The sequence below is a fragment of the Pygocentrus nattereri genome, chromosome 12, assembly GCF_015220715.1.
Source record: "Pygocentrus nattereri isolate fPygNat1 chromosome 12, fPygNat1.pri, whole genome shotgun sequence".
NCBI classification, from domain to species: domain Eukaryota; kingdom Metazoa; phylum Chordata; class Actinopteri; order Characiformes; family Serrasalmidae; genus Pygocentrus; species Pygocentrus nattereri.
This window is the reverse complement of record NC_051222.1, coordinates 38,543,825-38,563,398: the sequence shown is the minus strand read 5'-3', so window position 1 is coordinate 38,563,398 and position 19,574 is coordinate 38,543,825. Positions and strand designations below refer to the sequence as shown.

Sequence of the window (19,574 nt, the reverse complement as noted above, 5' to 3'; positions counted from 1 at the left end):
GTACTAGTTGTTACTGTTTGTCAGGTCAGAATAGCAGTAGCATCAGTGTATGCACCCAATGATTATTCAGGAAATGTAATACAATTTTGGGAATATCAGAATTAGGTGACTTTAATTGGACCATAAATGAACTTGACAAGACGTCCATTAACTATAATGAACTAATAGCAAGTAAAGCTCTCAGAGACATTATTTCTGACCTACATTTTCTAGATATACTGTGCCTGTAAAATACACATAATAACAGGAATTTTATTATTATATATTTATATATTGTATATTTTTTCTAATAGACATCTTTCTCTAGTATTAGTTTTATAAGTCTGTCCCCTGTTAATTCAGCCCAAGCAGATATTCTATCCATCTTGCTTTCAGATCAGGCTCCTGTTGTGTGTTCACTTTTTTTTCCCTGAGTTTATACACACAAAACCACAAGATGACGCTTCAACATCTCTTTATTACTGAACGGTACCTTTCTATAGCAAATACATGCAAGGATGGTAGAATGTCTTGAGATTATCAGTGCACAATGTGATAAACCTCAGATTCCTTGGGAAGCAACAAAACATTTTTTGTTACTTTTGCCTCCAATACAAAATTATTACAAAGATTTTGACTCAATCCAAATTCCTATGGAGCAGTAAATGCCCTAGAATAAGTTTAGCTACTTTACAGCGATCTAAACTAAACGGTGGTCTTTCCCTTCCAAACTAACTATTATCACCGGGCATTTCAAATGAGAGTTCTTGATGTATGGATGGACCAACACACCAGTGTTCCTTTGAGATGTGTTGAAGAATCTTTAGCAAAACCTCATAGATTACTTATTGTTTACTGGAAATGGTAGGACAAATTGTAATGTCCAACTCCCTGAGCATCTGGAGAAAAGAGGGGAGGTTCATGGGCGTTTCACTCCAAATCGGTTTACAGACTCCTTTATGGAAAAATTTCAAGATTATGATTAGGGGTAAACCATTTTGTAATTCTCTTTGGTTTTCTCAAGATATGAATAAAGTACAGAACATGTGTGGTGATAGTGGTTTGCTGTCATTTCAGGAGGTTCAGATGCATTTTAATCCTCCAGCTTCTTTATACTTTGTTTATTTACAACTTTGTCCTTCACTTCGAGCCTGTGGAGTTCTCTGGGCCAACACTCTCAACACTCACCCCTTGCTAGATGGGATAAGACAACTGGACAATCTACGGGGCAGAGTATAGTTTATTTCCAAAACTTTGGTAGACCATCATATAAAGCAGTTAGCAGTCGACCAACTGTGGGAACGAGAGCTTTCCTGTACTGGTCCTTCCTTAGATTGGAATACTATGGGAAAATTTAAGTCACTCCTCTAAAAGTTTGGCGCATCAGTTTATATATATATATATATATATATATGTTCTGGGAATGTTCTAAAGTAGCAGATATATATACAGTAGATATATTATCTAAAGTACTTGATCTAAGTGATCCACTGTCGCCACATTTGTCTTTTAAATGATGACTGATTACAGTGTCCTGTTGAGTAATCTTTTTTTTGCATCGTCTATAGAGCCTGTACAGCAGAGCCATATCTAGGATAAATGTCTAGTGAGTTAGTGAGGAAAAGTACCCAGCATCACACAACGAAAACACCAACTACATTGCTCTTTACTTGCTCCATAATTATGTACATTTGCCTTTTATCTGTTCCTTTTATGAACTGACAATATTGTTATTTTACACCTGTGACTGAGGGGTGGGGCTGCATTGAAATTACTAAGAAAACAAAGCTTACATTGCAAATAAAAGCTGTTTTTAAAACATATGTATTTATGCGTCAGAATAGGTTATTTAGCAACAATACAAAGAGAATCTAGTTTGTTTTTCAGCCTTTGGCTGATGGGGGCCCTAGGCGGCTGCCTACTTTAGCCTTGTACAAAGACTGCCCCTGGGTTGGTGTTGGAGCTTTGGTAGACCTGATCTGACTAAGTGGTGTTGAGCTTTAGACTGTAGTAATCTGAATCTGGATCTCTGCTTCTGGGATCCGGGCTCTGGTAGACTGAATCTGATTGGTTGGTGTTAGGGTTTAGACTCTGGTAGACTGAATCTGACTGGCTGGTGTTGGGGTTTAGACTCTGGTAGACTGAATCTGATTGGTGGTGGTTTAGACTTTGGTAGACTGAATCTGATTGGCTGGTGTTGGGTTTAGACTCTGGTATGCTGAATCGGATTGGTTGATGTTGGGGGTTTAGAGTCTGGTAGACTGAATCTGATTGGTTAGTGTTGGGGTTTAAACTCTGGTAGACTGAATCTAATTGGTTGATGTTGGGGTTTAGACTCTGATAGACTGAATCTGATTGGATGGTGTTGGGGTTTAGGCTCTGGTAGACTGAATCTGATTGGTTGGTGTTGGGGTTTAGACTCTGGTAAACTGAATCTGATTGGTTGGTGTAGTGGTGTAGGCTCTGGTAGACTGGACTCATCACGATGTTTCGATTTCTAGGTGGATCATTTTCATAATCATCATCAGCCTGAAATTAGAGTAAAATAGGTGAAATTAGACGATCCTAAAGACAAACACTGCATAATCTACGACTCACTTAACTCACATTTATGTAACAGGCACAACTGTTCATTTCCGTTTTCTGTTAATTGTGAAAATGTTCTTTTATAATTATTCAGAGATTTTTGACCTTCATCCATTGACTTACGTTTTCATTAGTTCTTGATTGTCTGCTGAAAAATCCAGAGTCTGCAGAAAGAGAGAAAACATCAGCTGTACAAATGTTCTATTCATTCCATCTCCACTAGAGGGAGTCAGTGGCTTTAACTAGGTCTATGAACCTGGAAAGCCTCTCTTACCCTTTTTTACAGTTTTTCCGCTTTCCTCTACAGAAAAGACAAGACCTGTGAAATACATTCATCCAAAGATGCATTCTAACCACTAAAATACACTAGCCAAGAATATTTGGCTGTTTTCATATGTTTTCAAATATTTGACACATATATTTGAAATTTCCTTCTTTTTCAGATATGCTTATAGTTTCTGTGCATATATCTGAGTGTACAGTACCTCGTGTTTTCTTGCATCTCAGTTTGTAGATCAGTGCTGATCCTCCAATCAGCAGCAGAGCCAAAAAGACACAAACAGGGATGATGATCACAGAGGAACCTGGAGATGAGAAACAAGGATTCAAGGATTCAAGGATTCAAGGAGATTTTATTGTCATTCGCATCGCATGGTACATGAGGTGGAACGAAATTAAGATCTCATGGTCCAGTTTACACCCAAGAGCTGTTATTAAAATAGATAAATAAATAGAAAGTACACAAGAGAGGGAGAGTAGGAAGTTAGCAGCAATATGAAGTCCAGAGTGCAAGTTTGCTATAGCAGCATGATATTGACAAACAACAGCAGCATTTCTGATTTTAACCTTCAGGAATTTTTTATATTTATATATGCATGAAGCAAAATGAGACAGCTGGACACAGAACAGAAGAGGATGTTTTTAATAATTACTGAGATCTTACTGAAATGTTCTTCATCAGATGTGACTGGAGTATTTTCTGTTGCTGTGGTCCTGAAAGATGTTGTCGTTGGTTTATCAGGTGTAGATGGACTTGAAGGTCCTTTCGCACGTTTAATATCTACAGAAAAAAATGCAAAAAAAAAAAAGAATATGACAAAAGTGAAATTGTTGTGAGACAAAGTTTGGCCATAGTGACTTCAACCATCAGCAAATAAGTCTCTTCCTAACTGCAGACAAACAACAGACCACAAGCAAAAACACAAACCACATCTAAACTCAGCCTCTGTAACGTCCTCTGTTCTCTGTTGCATGAAGACTGTCACACTCAGTGTAGTGATGAAATACTGGTCACTTTAAATTCACACAGTTTTCTTTTTCTTTTCTGATAATAACAAAAACACACTCACCTGTCATCCAAAAAACTTCTTCCAAACTTGAAAGAAGATAAAGGAGCCTGTGCCATTTTAATCATTTAAAATAATTTTCAAACATTTTAATGGTTACAAACTAATTTAGAAACGGTTCTTAGAAAGTCGATCATCTTCACTCAACACCAGTAGATTATTAGCGCAAGTTATAAAAGTTAATGTGTCTTACCAGAAACCTGGAGCTGAATATCTGTGTAGAGGGAGTAATAACTGACTGACTTTCCTCGAATCCACACTCCACAGAAATAAACTCCTCCATCAGCTTCTCTCACATCACTGATCCTCACACTGAGAACTTTAGATCTTCTGTCTTCAGAGATGAAGAATCTGCCTTTCTGAGTCTCTGGAGACTCTGGGGTTCTGATCACTTCAGTAAAACCTTCAACATCCTGTTTGAGCAAGAACTTGTAGTTTCGTTTAAACTCCTCTGGATATGAACAGCTGATGGCGACTGTCTCTCCCAGATAACCAGATACAGTATTTGACCCCAAACAACACGGATCTGTTCATCATACAAAATAAATGAACTCCAATGGTGTCAGATGGAGAATCTCCAGGTCATCATGGCACATAAAATACTTTCAGAAATAACTTTATGACTTAATATTTTAGGATGTATTAGACGTTCTCACCTGAATTCACTTTCAGGTTCACAGTATGACTCCACCCTCCAGCCTCTCCACACTGATATAATCCAGCATCCTGTAAACTCAGGTTTCTGTAGCTCACAAGAAAACCTTCAGCATAGTGAAGTAAAGATAACCTGCCTCTTTGACTCCCTGGGTTCTGGACGTCTATGTATAAACACTCTCTTGGTGTCACTTTACAAAAATATTCATTAAACACTTCATGCTTATGGTGATTGCAGTAGATCTCAACAATACCTCCTGGGTAGCCAATCACATCAGAGCAGCCCACTTGACCTGCCAATCAAATGGCACGTTTTCACTCATGTCTTGTAAAACTAAATTCAACCAAGTTCTTTAAATTCTGCAGTTGTGCATCAAAATAACTGCAACTAAAAGCTTCAATCAAAGACAAAAAACGTGAATCACATGTTCTTTTATAAAATACGTTGTGATCTAAACACACAAATCAGCAACTTGAAGTAGAATAACTGACCTGAGATCAGGTAGAGGGTGAAGATGAGGAGGATCTTCATCCTGAACTGAACCTCAGCTTCACTGATCTCCACACAAACTCCAGCCAGTGTTTTCTTTAGTTCTCCTCAGAGTTGAAGTCTACTCTTCTCTGTAAGGTGTCGTCCTCTCTGTGTGTCTCTTCTCCTCTCAGGATTGGTTGGTTCCTGTGGCTCAAACTCGCAGCTCCTCCCAGCAGCGTCACTGACCACAGACTAAATTTAACACACAGGATGTTATGAGAACACTTTTTTCCTGAGATATTTCTAGATAACATGCTATTGTTAACACAGAGACTACCATAGAAGCATTTTAAGAGCAAAAATACTAGACTAACAATTCATTATTACTATTATTGTCATTAAATCTCTGTCCTGTCATCTTGCAGCTGCCGTGTTGACCTTTTTATACTAAAAGCTGATGCCTCAGACTGACCTGAAGTCAGTCATGATGATGTAAATAAAGACATTTAACACACAGAAGAATCCAAATAAAAAGTTACATTAGGATCAAATACAGGAGGATGAAATTAAAATGTACCATTAGCGATTTTTTCTCGGTTTAAGCAGAGCGGTGGCTAGCTGCAGCAGCCACTTCGGGAACAACAATACGGAGCTTGTTTTGCTATTTTGTTTTACTGTCTGTGTGTAACCCGACTGTAAACTCAAACCATGACTGTTACAACCAGCAGCAGCATCCACCATCGCCAGAGCCGACTACAGCTAAGACATCAGCCACAATCTCTGCTTCCAGATGGACTGTGGGAAGAGCTGCGTGAGCTTGGCCTGCTACCATCCACAGCGTCTCATGAGTCTGCTGGCTGAAAGCGATGCGCAAGAAGGCTGTCACGATTGGTCCCTCCCAGTCCTGTCCATGTGTTCATGTTTTGGTTTAGTCCATGTGCGTTTGTTTTGGTATCTGTAGTCCTGCCCCTTGTTTTGTAATTCCGCCCCTGATTGTTTTCACCTGTCCCTCGTTTTCCCTGAATACTTAAGCCCTGTGTTGGCCGGTCTTTGTTTGATGTCTCAGTCTCCGTTTGTTGTGTTGATTCTGGTTTTTGTCATGTCTGTCCCCTGGTCTGTCCGTGTTGGCTTTATGAACCTGGACTGTTTTGACCACGACCCTGGATTTGCCCCTAATAAATCTCCCTTATCTCAGCACATGTGTCCGCCTCCTCGCTCCCCCTTACAGAAAGACTGGCCACCACAGGCAGCAGGTAAGCGAGACTCCGGCATGTGGTTGTTCCGTTGGGACGAAACTCCTGCTGTTTCAAAGCAGCCCGAGTTCGACATGTCCCAACGCCACCAAGTCAGAGACAGTAAATCCCCTGGCGCTGAGGGAACACGTCTCGCCGGTCTCGTAAGAAGGCTAAGGACCTTCCCGCCTTGTGTTTTGGTGACGAGAGCTCAGGTAAGTGCCTTGGGTCTGCCCGTCTTGAGCGCCACTGCAGGGAGGAGCGACCTGCAGTGCAAGACGTGGTCAGATGGATGGAGCATTCAGATAACCCGTTCTATGGTACTCGGCGCGCTTTCAAGCGCCACTGCGAGCTGCCAATTGCTCGAGTGAGCAGGAGCTCCTGATTCCGTGGCTGCACCTTGCAGCACTTTTGATTCCGTGGCTGCACCTCCGGACCCCCCCGCCAGTCGCCGCGCCTCCGGACCCCCCGCCAGTCGCCGCGCCTCCGGACCCGCCACCAGTCTCGTTAAACGTTGTAGCAGGCCCGTCTGCCCCTGTGGACGTCGTAGCAGGCCCGCCTGCCCCGTGGACGTCGTAGCAGGCCCGCCTGCCCCCCTGGACGTCGTAGCAGGCCCGCCTGGCCCCGTGGACTTTAGAGCCCCTTTGTTCCTGCCCTCACCTGTGTCTGTCCCCCCTGGGCCTTCCGTTTCTCCTGTCTCTGTTCCCTGTGGTCCTTCCGTGCCTCCTGTGTCTGTTTCTGTTCCTTCGTTTCTGCCCTGTTCGGTCCCTGGTTTTGTCCTGTTCCCTGTGGTTGTGTCTGTGTCGGTTCCCGTTCCTGTTGTGGTTCCCGTTCCTGTGTCTCCTTTTGTTTCTGTTCCTGTTTCTGTACCCGTTTCTGTTCCTGTGTCTGTCCTGGTTCCTGTTCCCGTCTTTTGCATGGTCTGTCTTGCGTTCTTGTTTCCCTCGTCCTGTGTCTCCAGTCATCTCTCGTTCGGCATTGTTCTGTGTTGTGCCTCCTTGTCCTCCCTCCGTTTTTTCGTCCTCGTTTTGTTTGGTCTGTTCCTGTGTCTGGTGTGTCTCCGTCTGTGTCTGTTTCCCGTTCTGTTTCTGCCTCTGTGCCCGTTTCTGCCTCTGCTCTGACTTCTGTGTCTGTGCCTTGTGTCCTTGTTTAGTCTGGTTCTGTCTTTTGTTTTTGGGTTTTGCTTTCTTGTCTTTTTGTTCTGTTTGGCACGCCTTGGTGTGCGTGTCATTGGGGGGGGTACTGTCACGATTGGCCCCTCCCAGTCGTGTCCATGTGTTCGTGTTTTGGTTTAGTCCATGTGCGTTTGTTTTGGTATCTAGTCCTGCCCCACGTTTTGTGACTCCGCCCCTGATTGTTTTCACCTGTCCCTCGTTTTCCCTGTATACTTAAGCCCTGTGTTTGCCCCTTGTGTTTGCCGGTCTTTGTTTGATGTCTTGTCTCCGTTTGTTGTGTTGATTCTGGTTTTTGTCATGCCTGTCCCCCGATCTGTCCGTGTTGGCTTTATGAACCTGGACTGTTTTGACTACGACCCTGGATTTGCCCCTAATAAATCTCGCTTAACTCAACACATGCGTCTGCCTCCTTGCTCCCCGTTACAAAGGCGAGTGAGCCAGGGTGCTAGGCTAATGGTTAACTCTAGACCAGCCATTCCATCACTTGAGACTCGAGGTGGGGACTGTGTGTTTACATCAACACTGAATGGTGTAAAAGCATGACGCTAGTCTCCAGTCACTGCTCACTGCTGCTCACCCAGACAGACTGTTAAATGTTATTGGAGATTTTGACCTTGCTAATCTGAAGTCAGTCACTGTGCACCGCTGGTGGAGTTCGCAGTACATAGTAGTGGTGTATATAGCCCTCAGTGCTAATGCTAATGCTGCACTGAATGAACTGTCAGCGACCTCCAGAGCACAAACCCAGATGGGCTGTTTATTGTTGCTGGAGATTTAAACCCTGCTAATCGCTCATCAGACCAGTGCCAAACCAGACCAGAAACAAGTGAGAACCTGGCCACCAGGAGCTACCTCTGCTGTTCAGGACTGTTTTGAGCACACTGACTGGGAGATGTTCAGAGTAGCAGCAACTACCGGTGTCGCCATCAACCTGGAAGAGTACACAGAATCAGTGACTAGCTACATCGGCAAGTGCATTGATGATTGTACTGTCTCCAAACCCATCACAACTCACCCCAACCAGAAAACATGGATGTCTGACGAGGTGCGCATGCTGCTGAGAACCCGTGACAAGTCTTTCAAGTCAAGGGACAAAGCAAGCCTCAAGGTGTCAAGAGCCAAGCTCTCCCGGGTCGTCAAAGAGGCTAAGCATGTCTACTCAAAGCAAATTCATGGTCATTTTCAAAACAAAGCTGGCACATGACGCATGTGGCAGGGCATCCAGGCCATCACCAACTACACGTCAACTTCACCTGCTTGTGACAGTGATGCCTCCTTTCCAGACATGCTTAACAACTTCTATGCTCGGTTTGAGGCACAGAATGGCATGACGGTGAGGAAATCCACACCTTCTCCAAGTGAACAGGTGCTTTGGCTGTCCACTGCTGATATGCAGAGAAGTCTACACAGAGTGAACCCACAAAAAGCACCGGGATCCGACAGCATACCAGGCAGAGTGCTCAGAGACTGACATCACTGGCTCTGCTGTGAACCTCACCTGGTCCCTTACCACCACCTCCATAGCCAAGAGAGCTCAACAGCGCCTGTACTTCCTGCGGAGACTGAAGAAGGCTCATCTCCCCCTCCCATCCTCACCGTGTTCTACAGGGGGACTGTGGAGAGCATCCTGAGCAGCTGCATCATGGTTTGGGAATTGCACCGCCTCAGACCGCAAAACCCAACAGCGTATAGTGAGGACAGCTAAGAAGATCATTGGGGTCTCTCTCCCCTCCATCACGGACATCTACACCACACGCTGTATCCGGAAAGCCACTAGCACTGTGGACGACACCATCCATCCCTCACACGGACCTTACTCACTGCTGCCATCTGGCAGAAGGTCCTGCCACCACTGCCAGAATCTGCAACAGCTTTATTCCTCAAGCAATCAGGTTTTTAAACTCACAAGGACTGATCTGAAAATATCCCCCCCACACACACAAAAACACACTCACACACACACACACACACACACCTCTTTTGATGATCTTTTTCACCATCTGGAACTTTGCTGCTAATACAATGTTTACACTTTGTTTACTCAAGTACTGTGTATATTCTATCTCAGGACCTGTGGTGCTCACCAATACTATAATCTGACTGCTTGACTCACAGGTCACAGCATGTTAAATATCTCTGCACCTTATTCCACACCCCTACCTCACGCTTAAAAATTTGTATAATAAGAAATAATAAGAATAAAATAAATCCAATTTGTAGGTTAAACAGCATTTAGTTTTAAAATGGCCCTAAACACCTGGTCTCTTAACTAAACAGAGACCCAGCACTTACTATGTAAATCACTGAAAGGGTAGAATGAGCAAGTTTCTATTTAGGTGAGCTTTACTACACAACTTTTTAATATTTAATTTCATGAACAAACAAGTTAAACATAAAAATATCAGGTTAATGAGAGTTTCCACTTTTAGAGTGTCCCTGATATTCTTTATCCTGAACAGCAGCCAGAAGGGAGTTTCCTTTGGCTTCAATCATTTGGCTCCAATTATTAAGAGTTTTAATTACAGTTGCAGTGTCTCTTAATATCAAAAGAAAACACTTCAAGCAATGAAGCCTTTAACAACAGTGTGTTGGCTGAATGAAAGCAATTTTTATAAAACAGCACTGTTTCCATCTAGTGGCCAATGTCAGTAATGCACATATTTCATACTGGCCTGTAAAATCTACTTATATGCAGTTGGTTGTAGTGGTACAAAAGAAACTGGATTTGAGTGATAATGTTGTGAAGTAAGACGTTGCTGATCTTTAACAAAGACAAACTGATGTATCACACCTATAATCTGTAAACATGCCTATTTGTGGGTTTCCTAATTGAATGTAGGTGCAGAGAACAAAAGATAAAAAAAGACATTGTGCCATCGGCCCATCTCCCAGGACCCGATGATGGTTGTGAGGACAGGAGGGAGAAGATAAAATCCATGATGGAGTAGTGGATGGTGCACAAGTCCCAAGCCACATTTCCTGGGCACCGTCTCTACTCACATCTCTTAGCACATTAAGGAAGACAGAACCTTTCTTCCAGATGAATCTAATATTCTGCAAGCTGACACAGATGCAGTCTAACTTACGATGAGTCTTTCACATCAGTGTGAAGAAATACTGTCTCACTCTTCTTTGCAGAATTATTCTAATTCAGTTAGATTGGAGGGTTTTCAAGCATGAACTGCCTGTTTAAGATCTTGCCACAGCATCTCAATGGGATTAAAGTCAGGACTCGACCTCAACAGAACTAGCAACAAGGTGACTGGTATCCTGGTGATTCAGGAAAAGGGGACACCCTGCCAAGCAATGCCACAAGTCTAATCTGATGGAGAAACAAAAGCTGGCCAGAAAGGCCAGTTGTTGCTGTGTGTCCAGTGCAGCAGTCGCTGGCAGCCTAGGCAACCCCTGGGTGGGGAGTTCAGGCAGCTCTCATTCTTCCTGGGGGTCTGAAACGAGTTTGAGTTTTGGTTCACAACAATATGGGAGGAGTTCATTCTCAGCTCGAATTTCAAGGTGGCACCCAGCGTTGTGCCCAACCTTGGGAAGGAAATGCTCGGCTTGGTGATTGGACAAGTAGAGCTGCTTACTGTGGCTAGTGGATGACATCAGCACAGCAGCGTCCCCCAGAGGTTGGTAATATGTAAGATACCTTTCTTCCTGCTGGGTTTATTTAAAGGGGTGTTCACAGAGCAAAATCATGGATTCACTCTGCTCTTCCTTATCCCTGGGGGAAGGATGCCGCCCATTGTCTAAATTTTTTGCACAATTTTTGGACTGCAGACAAGCCAGTTTAGCACCTGAATTCTTCGAGAATGTGATAGTGTTGTCTTTCTGAAATCAGCAAGGCCTTCCCTGAAAAAGACGTCATCTGGATGGCACCATATGTTGCTCCAAAATCTGTATATATTGTTCAGCATTAAAAGTGCTTTGACAGACGTGTCAGTCACCTATGAAATTGGCGTTTGAATTGTGCGCTAATAACAAGCCAAATAGTCTGTCCTCTTTAGCCCACTTGACACAGCATCCATGATTTCCAAACCGAAAGTATGATTTGTCAGCCCACAGGACAATGTGCCACTTCACATCCATCCATCTTAAGTCAGCTCAGACCCAGAGAAGGTGGCAGCATTTCTGGATCCTGTTTATATATGGTTTCTTCTTTGCATGGTAAAGTTTAACCTTGCAGTTGTGGATGCAGAGGCAAACTGTGTTCACAGACAGCAGTTTTCAGAACTGTTCCTGATTTCCACTACAGAATTGGCTGTTTTTAATGCAGTGCTGCCTGGAGGCCTGAAAATGACTGCTAGCTAGTATAGGTATTCAGCCTCATTACTTGCATGCACAGATTTCTCAGAGCTCTCTGAATCTTGTAGTGATATTATGTACCATCTCAGTCTCAGCTTTAACTTCTACAACCTAAAGTAGTATAACAAACCTGAGATCAGGCAGAGGGTGAAGATGGAACATGATGAAGGGTGAAGACTTCTCAGGTAAGAGTCAGTGTTCCTCAAACTCACAAACAAAGTTTTAGGGTGATCTAAATGTTCATGACCTCCAGTTTGTTTGGATATTCACATAACCTTGGTTAGTTCACCCAGTACTGGCTTTTAAATGGTTCAAAATGAGTGGTGTTAGTAACTTCCTAGCATCACTATAACACACTTCCTGTTTAGGAAAACAGTAAAAGTTTTGAAAACATTTCATTTCAGGACTCTAGTCCAGCTTCCCACATCACCCCCCATCTCCCTTGATCGAGCTGGAATGTATCGAATACCTGTGAGTGTTAAGGGTTACATATTAAGCCTGATTGGATTCCAGGTGTAGTCAGACCACAATTCACCAATGTTCGAATGAAGACATGGCATTGGAGAAGGGATACTGGGTGAAGGTGCAGTGTGTTCACAGGAACATACACGATTATCTGGTTGTGCCAGTTACCTTTGAAATCAGGGTTAAATGCATAGAGTTAAGGTGCTGTTCCTCACCTTTCCCGTCTTTTGATTTTATTGGCCTCAGTTTCAGAGGCTAGTGAGACAGTTGGTAGAGGATGGGTCCTGCAGTACCAAGGGCGATAGTCCATGTGTGGCTGTAGAAACTCCTGGGTTCATCTAGGGCTGCTGTAATTCGGGGAGGGGAGAGAGATGGTTCCCCTGTCAGTGAGACAAATCCTATAAGACCTGGGGGACCACCCTCATTACACCCTATGGGGTTTTCAGCCCTGGGGGGCCACCGTCTCATGGTCCATTTCTACTGGCCAGCATTCGCAGAGATGTATGCAGGTGGTGTGCGGCATGCTGAAAATGTCAGTTTGTAAACCCCCAGCCATCCCAAAAGCACTAATAATGAACGCCCTCCATTTAATTGAGGTCCTTTTGGGAAGAGTTGGAATGGACATCGTTGGACCATTAGACAGGACTGCACGGGGTTATTGCTTTGTCTTGGTCGATTTGATCAACTTGGGTGCAATCGAGGAGTCGCACAACGAATGTTTGGATCTGTGACTTTTCTACCGAACAGTCAATGCGGTGTCTAAATTCGATGCCTAGCCAATGCCACGTATTGATGAACTGCTTGATCGATTAGGTACAGCTCAATTTTATTCTACACTGGATTTAACCATGGGGTACTGGCAGATCCCCTTGACTCCAGTATCCCCTGAAAACACAGTCTTCTCCACACTGTTACTGGGTTACATCAATTTGTCACTCTTCCATTTGGGTTGTTTGGAGTTCATTGACAAGCTTCTTCACTCCCTCTGTGCTTATGCCATTGCGTATTTAGATGACATAATCACTCAGGGCCAACCCAAGGAAATGTTTGATTGCACTAATCAGCTATTTGGTGCTCGGGTAGAGCCTCTGATTGACTGAATCTCATTGACTGAATCTGCTGGGTTGATTAAGCTAATAATTTAACCCTTTAAAATGACAGGCTTATTATATACTTAGGTTTATTATTCCGTAACTACATGGGCTTCAGAGCAAGCTGGCTAAGTTATTCTTGGATTATAGAAGTGTTTAAGAAATCCTTGGGCCTGCTAGTGGGGCTGAACCATCTAAGGGATTAAATAAGCCTTTCACGCCATATTTAGATCTTTATTATAAGCTGAAAATGCATGTTGAAACCTACACTAAATCCGATGAGAGCAAGACTTTTTTATTATTATTTTATTTAGCCATGGATAAGGTGGATAACAGTGGCGTAAACTGAGCAGCTCCTGCAGCTAGGCTAAAACATGTTTATTAGCTAGCATCGTTATGAGTGGTGCTAATAAAGAAAATAAATTATGCAGTTGATATTTTACATTTTGTATAATCAGTTAATTATATTTATAAACTCTCGTATTTGTAGTATGTGGCTCTAAACGTGCTACAGTGTTATGAGAGTGGTGCTGTACGCATCATTACGCTACTTTGGACCTCACTGTCATTGTAACTAGCAGTACTTACTGCCATCCTGAGCAGCTCTATTTTCTGTCCAAAAACAAAGCTAGTTTTAGGAGTTTAGAGACAAACTTTGCTTTTTTCCCATTTTTGAGTTTCATGCTGTGCTTATTTTTCTCCCTATGAACACAGTAAATCACATGGAGGAACCACCTCACTCGAATGCTACACCCTGACTGCTATGGAGGGAGAGTAAGCCCACTCTAGCGCCTGGGGTAAAAAGATGACAACTTCTTCTTCTTTCGGCTGCTCCCTTTAGGCGTCGCCACAGCGGATCATCTGCCTCCATCTTGCCCTATCCACTGCCTCCTCTATGTAAACATGTGTGCAAGGGCTTTCACAAATGGTTATGCTAATGAACCAGTTCTAGGGCCGTTGGGAGTGGTGCAACTATAAATGACCAGAGACATACACATCAAAAGATTACGTTGGTGTTTAGTAAACAAAAACTTTTTTGGACAGACAACAAGAACACCCAGTTGGCACAGATCTTTGGTTATCAAAAAAAAAACAATCAGCTACATTTTTATATATAAAATTTTACATTACGGTTATAATCCTCATAGTTCTTTATTTAGGATGTATTAGTTCAGTTTAGTTAATGGCTGAGTTTATATTAATTATGGGTTTATTTGTGTTAGTTTAATTCAGTTAATTCACATTAAGTTTAGGTCAATATTGTCATTTCTTTCTAATTAATTATTTGCTAATTTAGTGTGGCTGTGGATTTTCTTTGGTTTGCAGGTTAAAAGGTAAGTATATCTATGTTTGCAATTAGTCAGCCCTTTATCCTGTCGACTGACGCTTCTTCTGATGGGCTTGGGGCCGTCCTTTCGCAGGTTGTTCCTGGAGAAGCAAGGGCACGGCCTGTTGCTTTTGCCAGTAAGTCACTTAACAGAGCTCAGAGCAGATACCCTGCACATCGCCTCGAGTTCCTGGCCATGAAGTGGGCCATTTGCGACAAGTTTAGTCACTGGCTTAAAGGCCATACTTTTACAGTTTGGACAGACAACAACCCGCTGACGCACATTTTGACTAAGCCATTGTTGGATGCGTGTGAACAAAGATGGGTTAGTAAACTTGCTGCATTTGAATTCGACATCAGGTATGTGCCTGGTTCTAAAAACATAGTGGCTGATGCCTTGAGCCGAGTGCCATTTGCTAAGGAAAGGATCAGTCATCGACTCATTCGTGAGCCATACAAAGATCTATTGAATGAAGCGATGAGGACGACCAATGGTTCTGTCCAAGACTTTTTCAGATCTTCTGCGAGTCACAATGTGCAAGTTTTCTCGAAACAACAGAAACTGTCAGAGCCAGTTGTTGTAGGCCAACAAGAAGCTGCAAGTTTTTCAAGAGCTGAAATTTCTGCTGTTTTTAATAACCATATTGATTGGTTTGCCGGACCCCATACCCGAGCGATTAATCTGGCTAGTCACGTGCAGAAACTGACTGACATTGGTCAAGACACATTGTTTTCATACCCTCTTGAGGAATTGCGAGCGAAGCAATTGGAGGATTTGGATTTGAACTGTGTGATTAATTTCGTCGAACAAAAACGTAGGCCATCAAGGAGAGAGAGGGTGATGTGTCACAGAGCGCCGTGAAACTCTTTAAACAGTGGGAGAAGCTGACGCTACAGAGTGGGATATTGTATCGAGTGTCAAAGGACCCATTAACTAAGCATAAGAGATTCCAGTTCATTGTGCCACTGTCCCTGAGAGATGAAGTCATGAAAGGATGTCATGATGAGGCAGGTCACCAGGGTCAATTCAGAACATTGTATCTCACACGTCAAAGGTTCTATTGGACTGATCTTGACCGTGATGTTCGGAGATATGTGAAGACATGCGGCCGTTGTGTTATCGGGAAGACACCTGAACCGGAAGGACGTGCTCAGCTAGAAAGCATCAAGACAACAGCACCTTTAGAGCTTGTGTGCATAGATTTTTGGTCTGCCGTGGACAGCAATGGCAAATCAGTTGATGTTTTAGTGATTACTGATCACTTCACAAAGCTCGCACATGCTTTTCATTGTCCAGACCAGACGGCTAAAACTGTAGCTAAAAAGTTGTGGGACAATTACTTTTGTTTCTATGGCTTTCCAGAACGGGTACACTCTGATCAGGGTGCTAACTTTGAGAGCGAGTTGGTCAGTCATCTTTTGCAGCTCTCAGGGGTGAGAAAATCACACACCACAGCTTACCACAAAATGGGTAATGGAATGGCTGAGCGATTTAACCGTACTATGGGTGACATGATTAGGACACTTCCAGCACGTCCCAAGCACCAATGGCCGCAGATGCTTCACACATTAACATTCATGTACAATTGTACGGCACATGAGACAACAGGGTTTCCTCCATTTTTTTCTTATGTTTGGCCGAGTCCCACGCATCCCAGTTGATGTTATCTTTAAGAGCGTGTTGAGGGATCGCGATGAAACCACCTACTCGAAGTACATTGAGTCTCTCCGAAATGATTTGCGTGCAGCCATATCTCTGGCCATAGCTCACACTTCAAAGGAACAGAAGCATCAAGCTGATGTTTATAATCGAAGAGTGAAAGGATCTGAAATTGAGATTGGTGATCGCGTTCTTGTGGCGAACAAGGTTGAGCGTGGTCGTCATAAGTTAGCTGATAGATGGGAGAGTTGTGTGTACTCTGTTGTTGATCGCAACCCACAAACACATGTTTACAAGATTGAACATCCCATATCTGGCAAGACGAGAGTAGTTCACAGGAACCTCTTGCTGGGAGTGAACTTTTTGCCATTGTCATGTGAAGGAAATGAAGTTGAGGATTCATTTAATGACTTGTCCGATGAAGATGATGAGTCATGTAGTCAGGATGTTGTCTCTCAGTTGCCTGAGGATTATGAAGGAACTTCCTTCTCTGATCATGTACGTCAGCCTACAGATGCAGTTGGCTTGAGCACCAAAGAAATGGCTGCTGAGGGTACAAACAATTGTAGTGATGGTATTGAAGAACTGCAGGTATTAGAGGAACTCAATAGTGATGGTATAACTATTAGTGACCCTGTTGAGGTACAAGAGACAGGAATTGCAGAGATGGTCTCTAGTCAGCAAGATGATGCACAAGCAATTGCACACGAACCTCCTGTAGTTAGATCAAGAGTGGGTCGTACTCTGAAACCTGTAAGTCGTCTCATATATACCATGAGTAGTAGGACTCTCTTTCGAGATCACAGTGACACTCTTAGGAAATGGGCAAGTTCAACATTTGGTTGATTTCATTAGTTAGATACACTCAGACGCAAAGTTCATAACTCTAATATTGTGTTTTTCTTTTTTGGACTTTTGGATGAGTAGAGGTCAGTGAGTTTTAAAGGAACTGCAGGTTTGAAGTGTAAAAGGCACTTCATTTATCACGTCATGATAGTGGGCGGGGTATTACGCGCGGTACTCCTCCTCTTCAGCTTTTATGAAGCAACTTCTAAGTTGACTGCCCGCTCTAGTATGTAGTGGGATAGTTTTTGCAGCCCCAGTGAAATGTTCTCACTGTATTGACATTTGTTTTTTCTATTCTTTTTGGTTTGGGTTGTTTTTCTCATGCTATTGTGTACATAGTCTTGTTCTATATGTTGTGCAGAATTTTGCTGAATTTAAATGGGGGAGAATGTAGCAGAATAATAAATAACTTTATTTTAAGTAGACTTATTTTAGTAGAATTCGCCAAAATTTGTTCTAATAAAAAAAGGAAATACAACAGAATATATGGTTCTACGAGTAAACAGCGACACACGCTGGTTGGAGGGAGTATTGTGTATCTTATAAAGCAGCCCCCTACCGTATCCGGTTCAGTTCGGTTCTGCCACTGAAGGGATATGGTAGGTTCAGACGTCTTCTCCTCTCTGTTTAAGTACTATGAGCTTTACTGTTGTACTTTCAGGAAACGAATTGGTGCGTTGAACTGACACAGTATGTACATTCCAGTTTTTGTCATTGTTGCTCTGTTGCATCGTAGAAGAAAGTCGCTAAGCACGAGTTGTAACCGGTTTTCAGTCACAGCTTGTTATGCTAGCTCTACACCATGTGGTCTGAATGCTATAGCGAACTGATGCAATTTCTTTGGTGCCTCATAGCTGTAAGATTGGAGAAGTACGATACTGACTGGCTGCTGAATTCCCTCTGACTATACTCAAACAGGTATGCACATTGTATTTTCTTTAGTTTTATGTAATATTTCAAATTGTATTGTATTCTTTTGTTTTTTACTGTTTTTGTTGTACAATCAAATGAGCTGAGCTGTTTGATACTGAAAAGCCGAGCCAATGTTGTAAAGATGTATATTGCAATTGCTGTAAATTCAGTTCGGTTCTGCCACTGAAGGGATATGCTGTAAGATTGGAGAAGTACGATACTGACTAGCTGCTGAATTCCCTCTGACTATACTCAAACAGGCTCCAGCAGATGAACTCCAGTAAAGGCTCAGAACCAACTTGTCGTGACGTGTGATTTACTGAAGGACCTGCAACCAGGGGGTTACAAGGGGTTTGTGTCCCGAAGGTTACAAGGGGGCCACGAATCAGGAAGTTACACAATTATCAACTGTATTTTTTTTCTTATTTAGGCTGAATATTGTCACTTAACCTATTTTCCTTCTTGCTAGGTTTTCCGGGATCCATTCACATTCTAACTCTTTAGCCATCCTTGTGAATACAACACTTAAATAAATGCAATAAACTAACAAAATAAAATCAATCTTTTGCAGCTGAGAGGGTACTCCTAACCTCCCTCAGGGGTTCAAATGACCAATAACAATTTACATAACACCCTTTTTACAACAGTGAACACACCCCAACATTTCCAAAGGATAAATACAGCAGGAAGGAAAAGAAACCCTTGGTGCTCTTGATTCAGTCTATTCAGTGAATTACACTTCTCTTAATATTGTGTTCAAGCTCTCAGGACAGTCCTGTCCATAAATGTTCCAGGTTTTTTTAAAAAAAGGAAAAGATGTCTCTCCTTGAGATTAATGTGGTCTCTCGCCTTTTTCCGATACTCTAATTGTTCTGTTCAAAACTTTCAAAACTCAAGCAATCCAGGTCCGACCGTACAGGAGGAACCGGTTCAGCCTTTAGCTGTTAATAGGCCCAAAATCCGGGTCGGCTCGCCATCTGGTGTCCGCTGCACTCACACTAGCTCCAGTGCACGATGCCCACACAGCTGTAACTCAGAGAAACTGGATTTCAGAGAAGGAGAAAACCCCGACCTTTTTTACAGGTCAAAGGGCACAAAATACTTCAGTTAATGTCCATTTGATACGATATTAGAAGAAATTCACCAGCTACAGCGCCGCGGGCTCCACAGCAGCAACACCATGGAGACAGGACAGCAGGCTGCTAGCTGTAGGCTAGCACTGACCTAGCTCCTTAACAAGCTCCCTGCACAAACCTCCACACAGCTAAACACAACATACTCAGCCTCATTTAACAGCAGCACAGCACCACAGTGCACCATGTTAATGTAGTTTGAGAGAAACAGGCTGAATCTTATAACTTCAGCACTCGCTCTTCTCCCCTCTCCCTTCTGCTTCAGCCGTCTGTTCTCGAACTTTCCGCTCAGCGCTGTGGGGTTTTCTTAAAGGGGCAGCGCACTTTTGCTGCGCTGCATTCAGTAAATGTTTTTAATATTTTAACTATTTTAAGGAATTATAATATGAAT

The 19,574-nt window shown here is 42.9% G+C and overlaps 1 protein-coding gene across 1 annotated transcript; it reads right to left on the bottom strand.

The window, feature by feature from the left end:
• Positions 1-437: 437 nt before the first annotated feature.
• On the bottom strand, positions 438-5,273 carry LOC108417142. Its single transcript, XM_037543267.1, has 8 exons — positions 5,058-5,273; positions 4,568-4,858; positions 4,105-4,437; positions 3,509-3,625; positions 3,051-3,149; positions 2,840-2,866; positions 2,689-2,729; positions 438-2,508 (listed from the first exon to the last, which is right to left on the bottom strand). Exons 1-8 carry the CDS (start codon positions 5,095-5,097, stop codon positions 1,963-1,965), a joined length of 1,494 nt encoding a protein of 497 aa, XP_037399164.1. The 5' UTR covers positions 5,098-5,273; the 3' UTR covers positions 438-1,962.
• Positions 5,274-19,574: the final 14,301 nt, after the last annotated feature.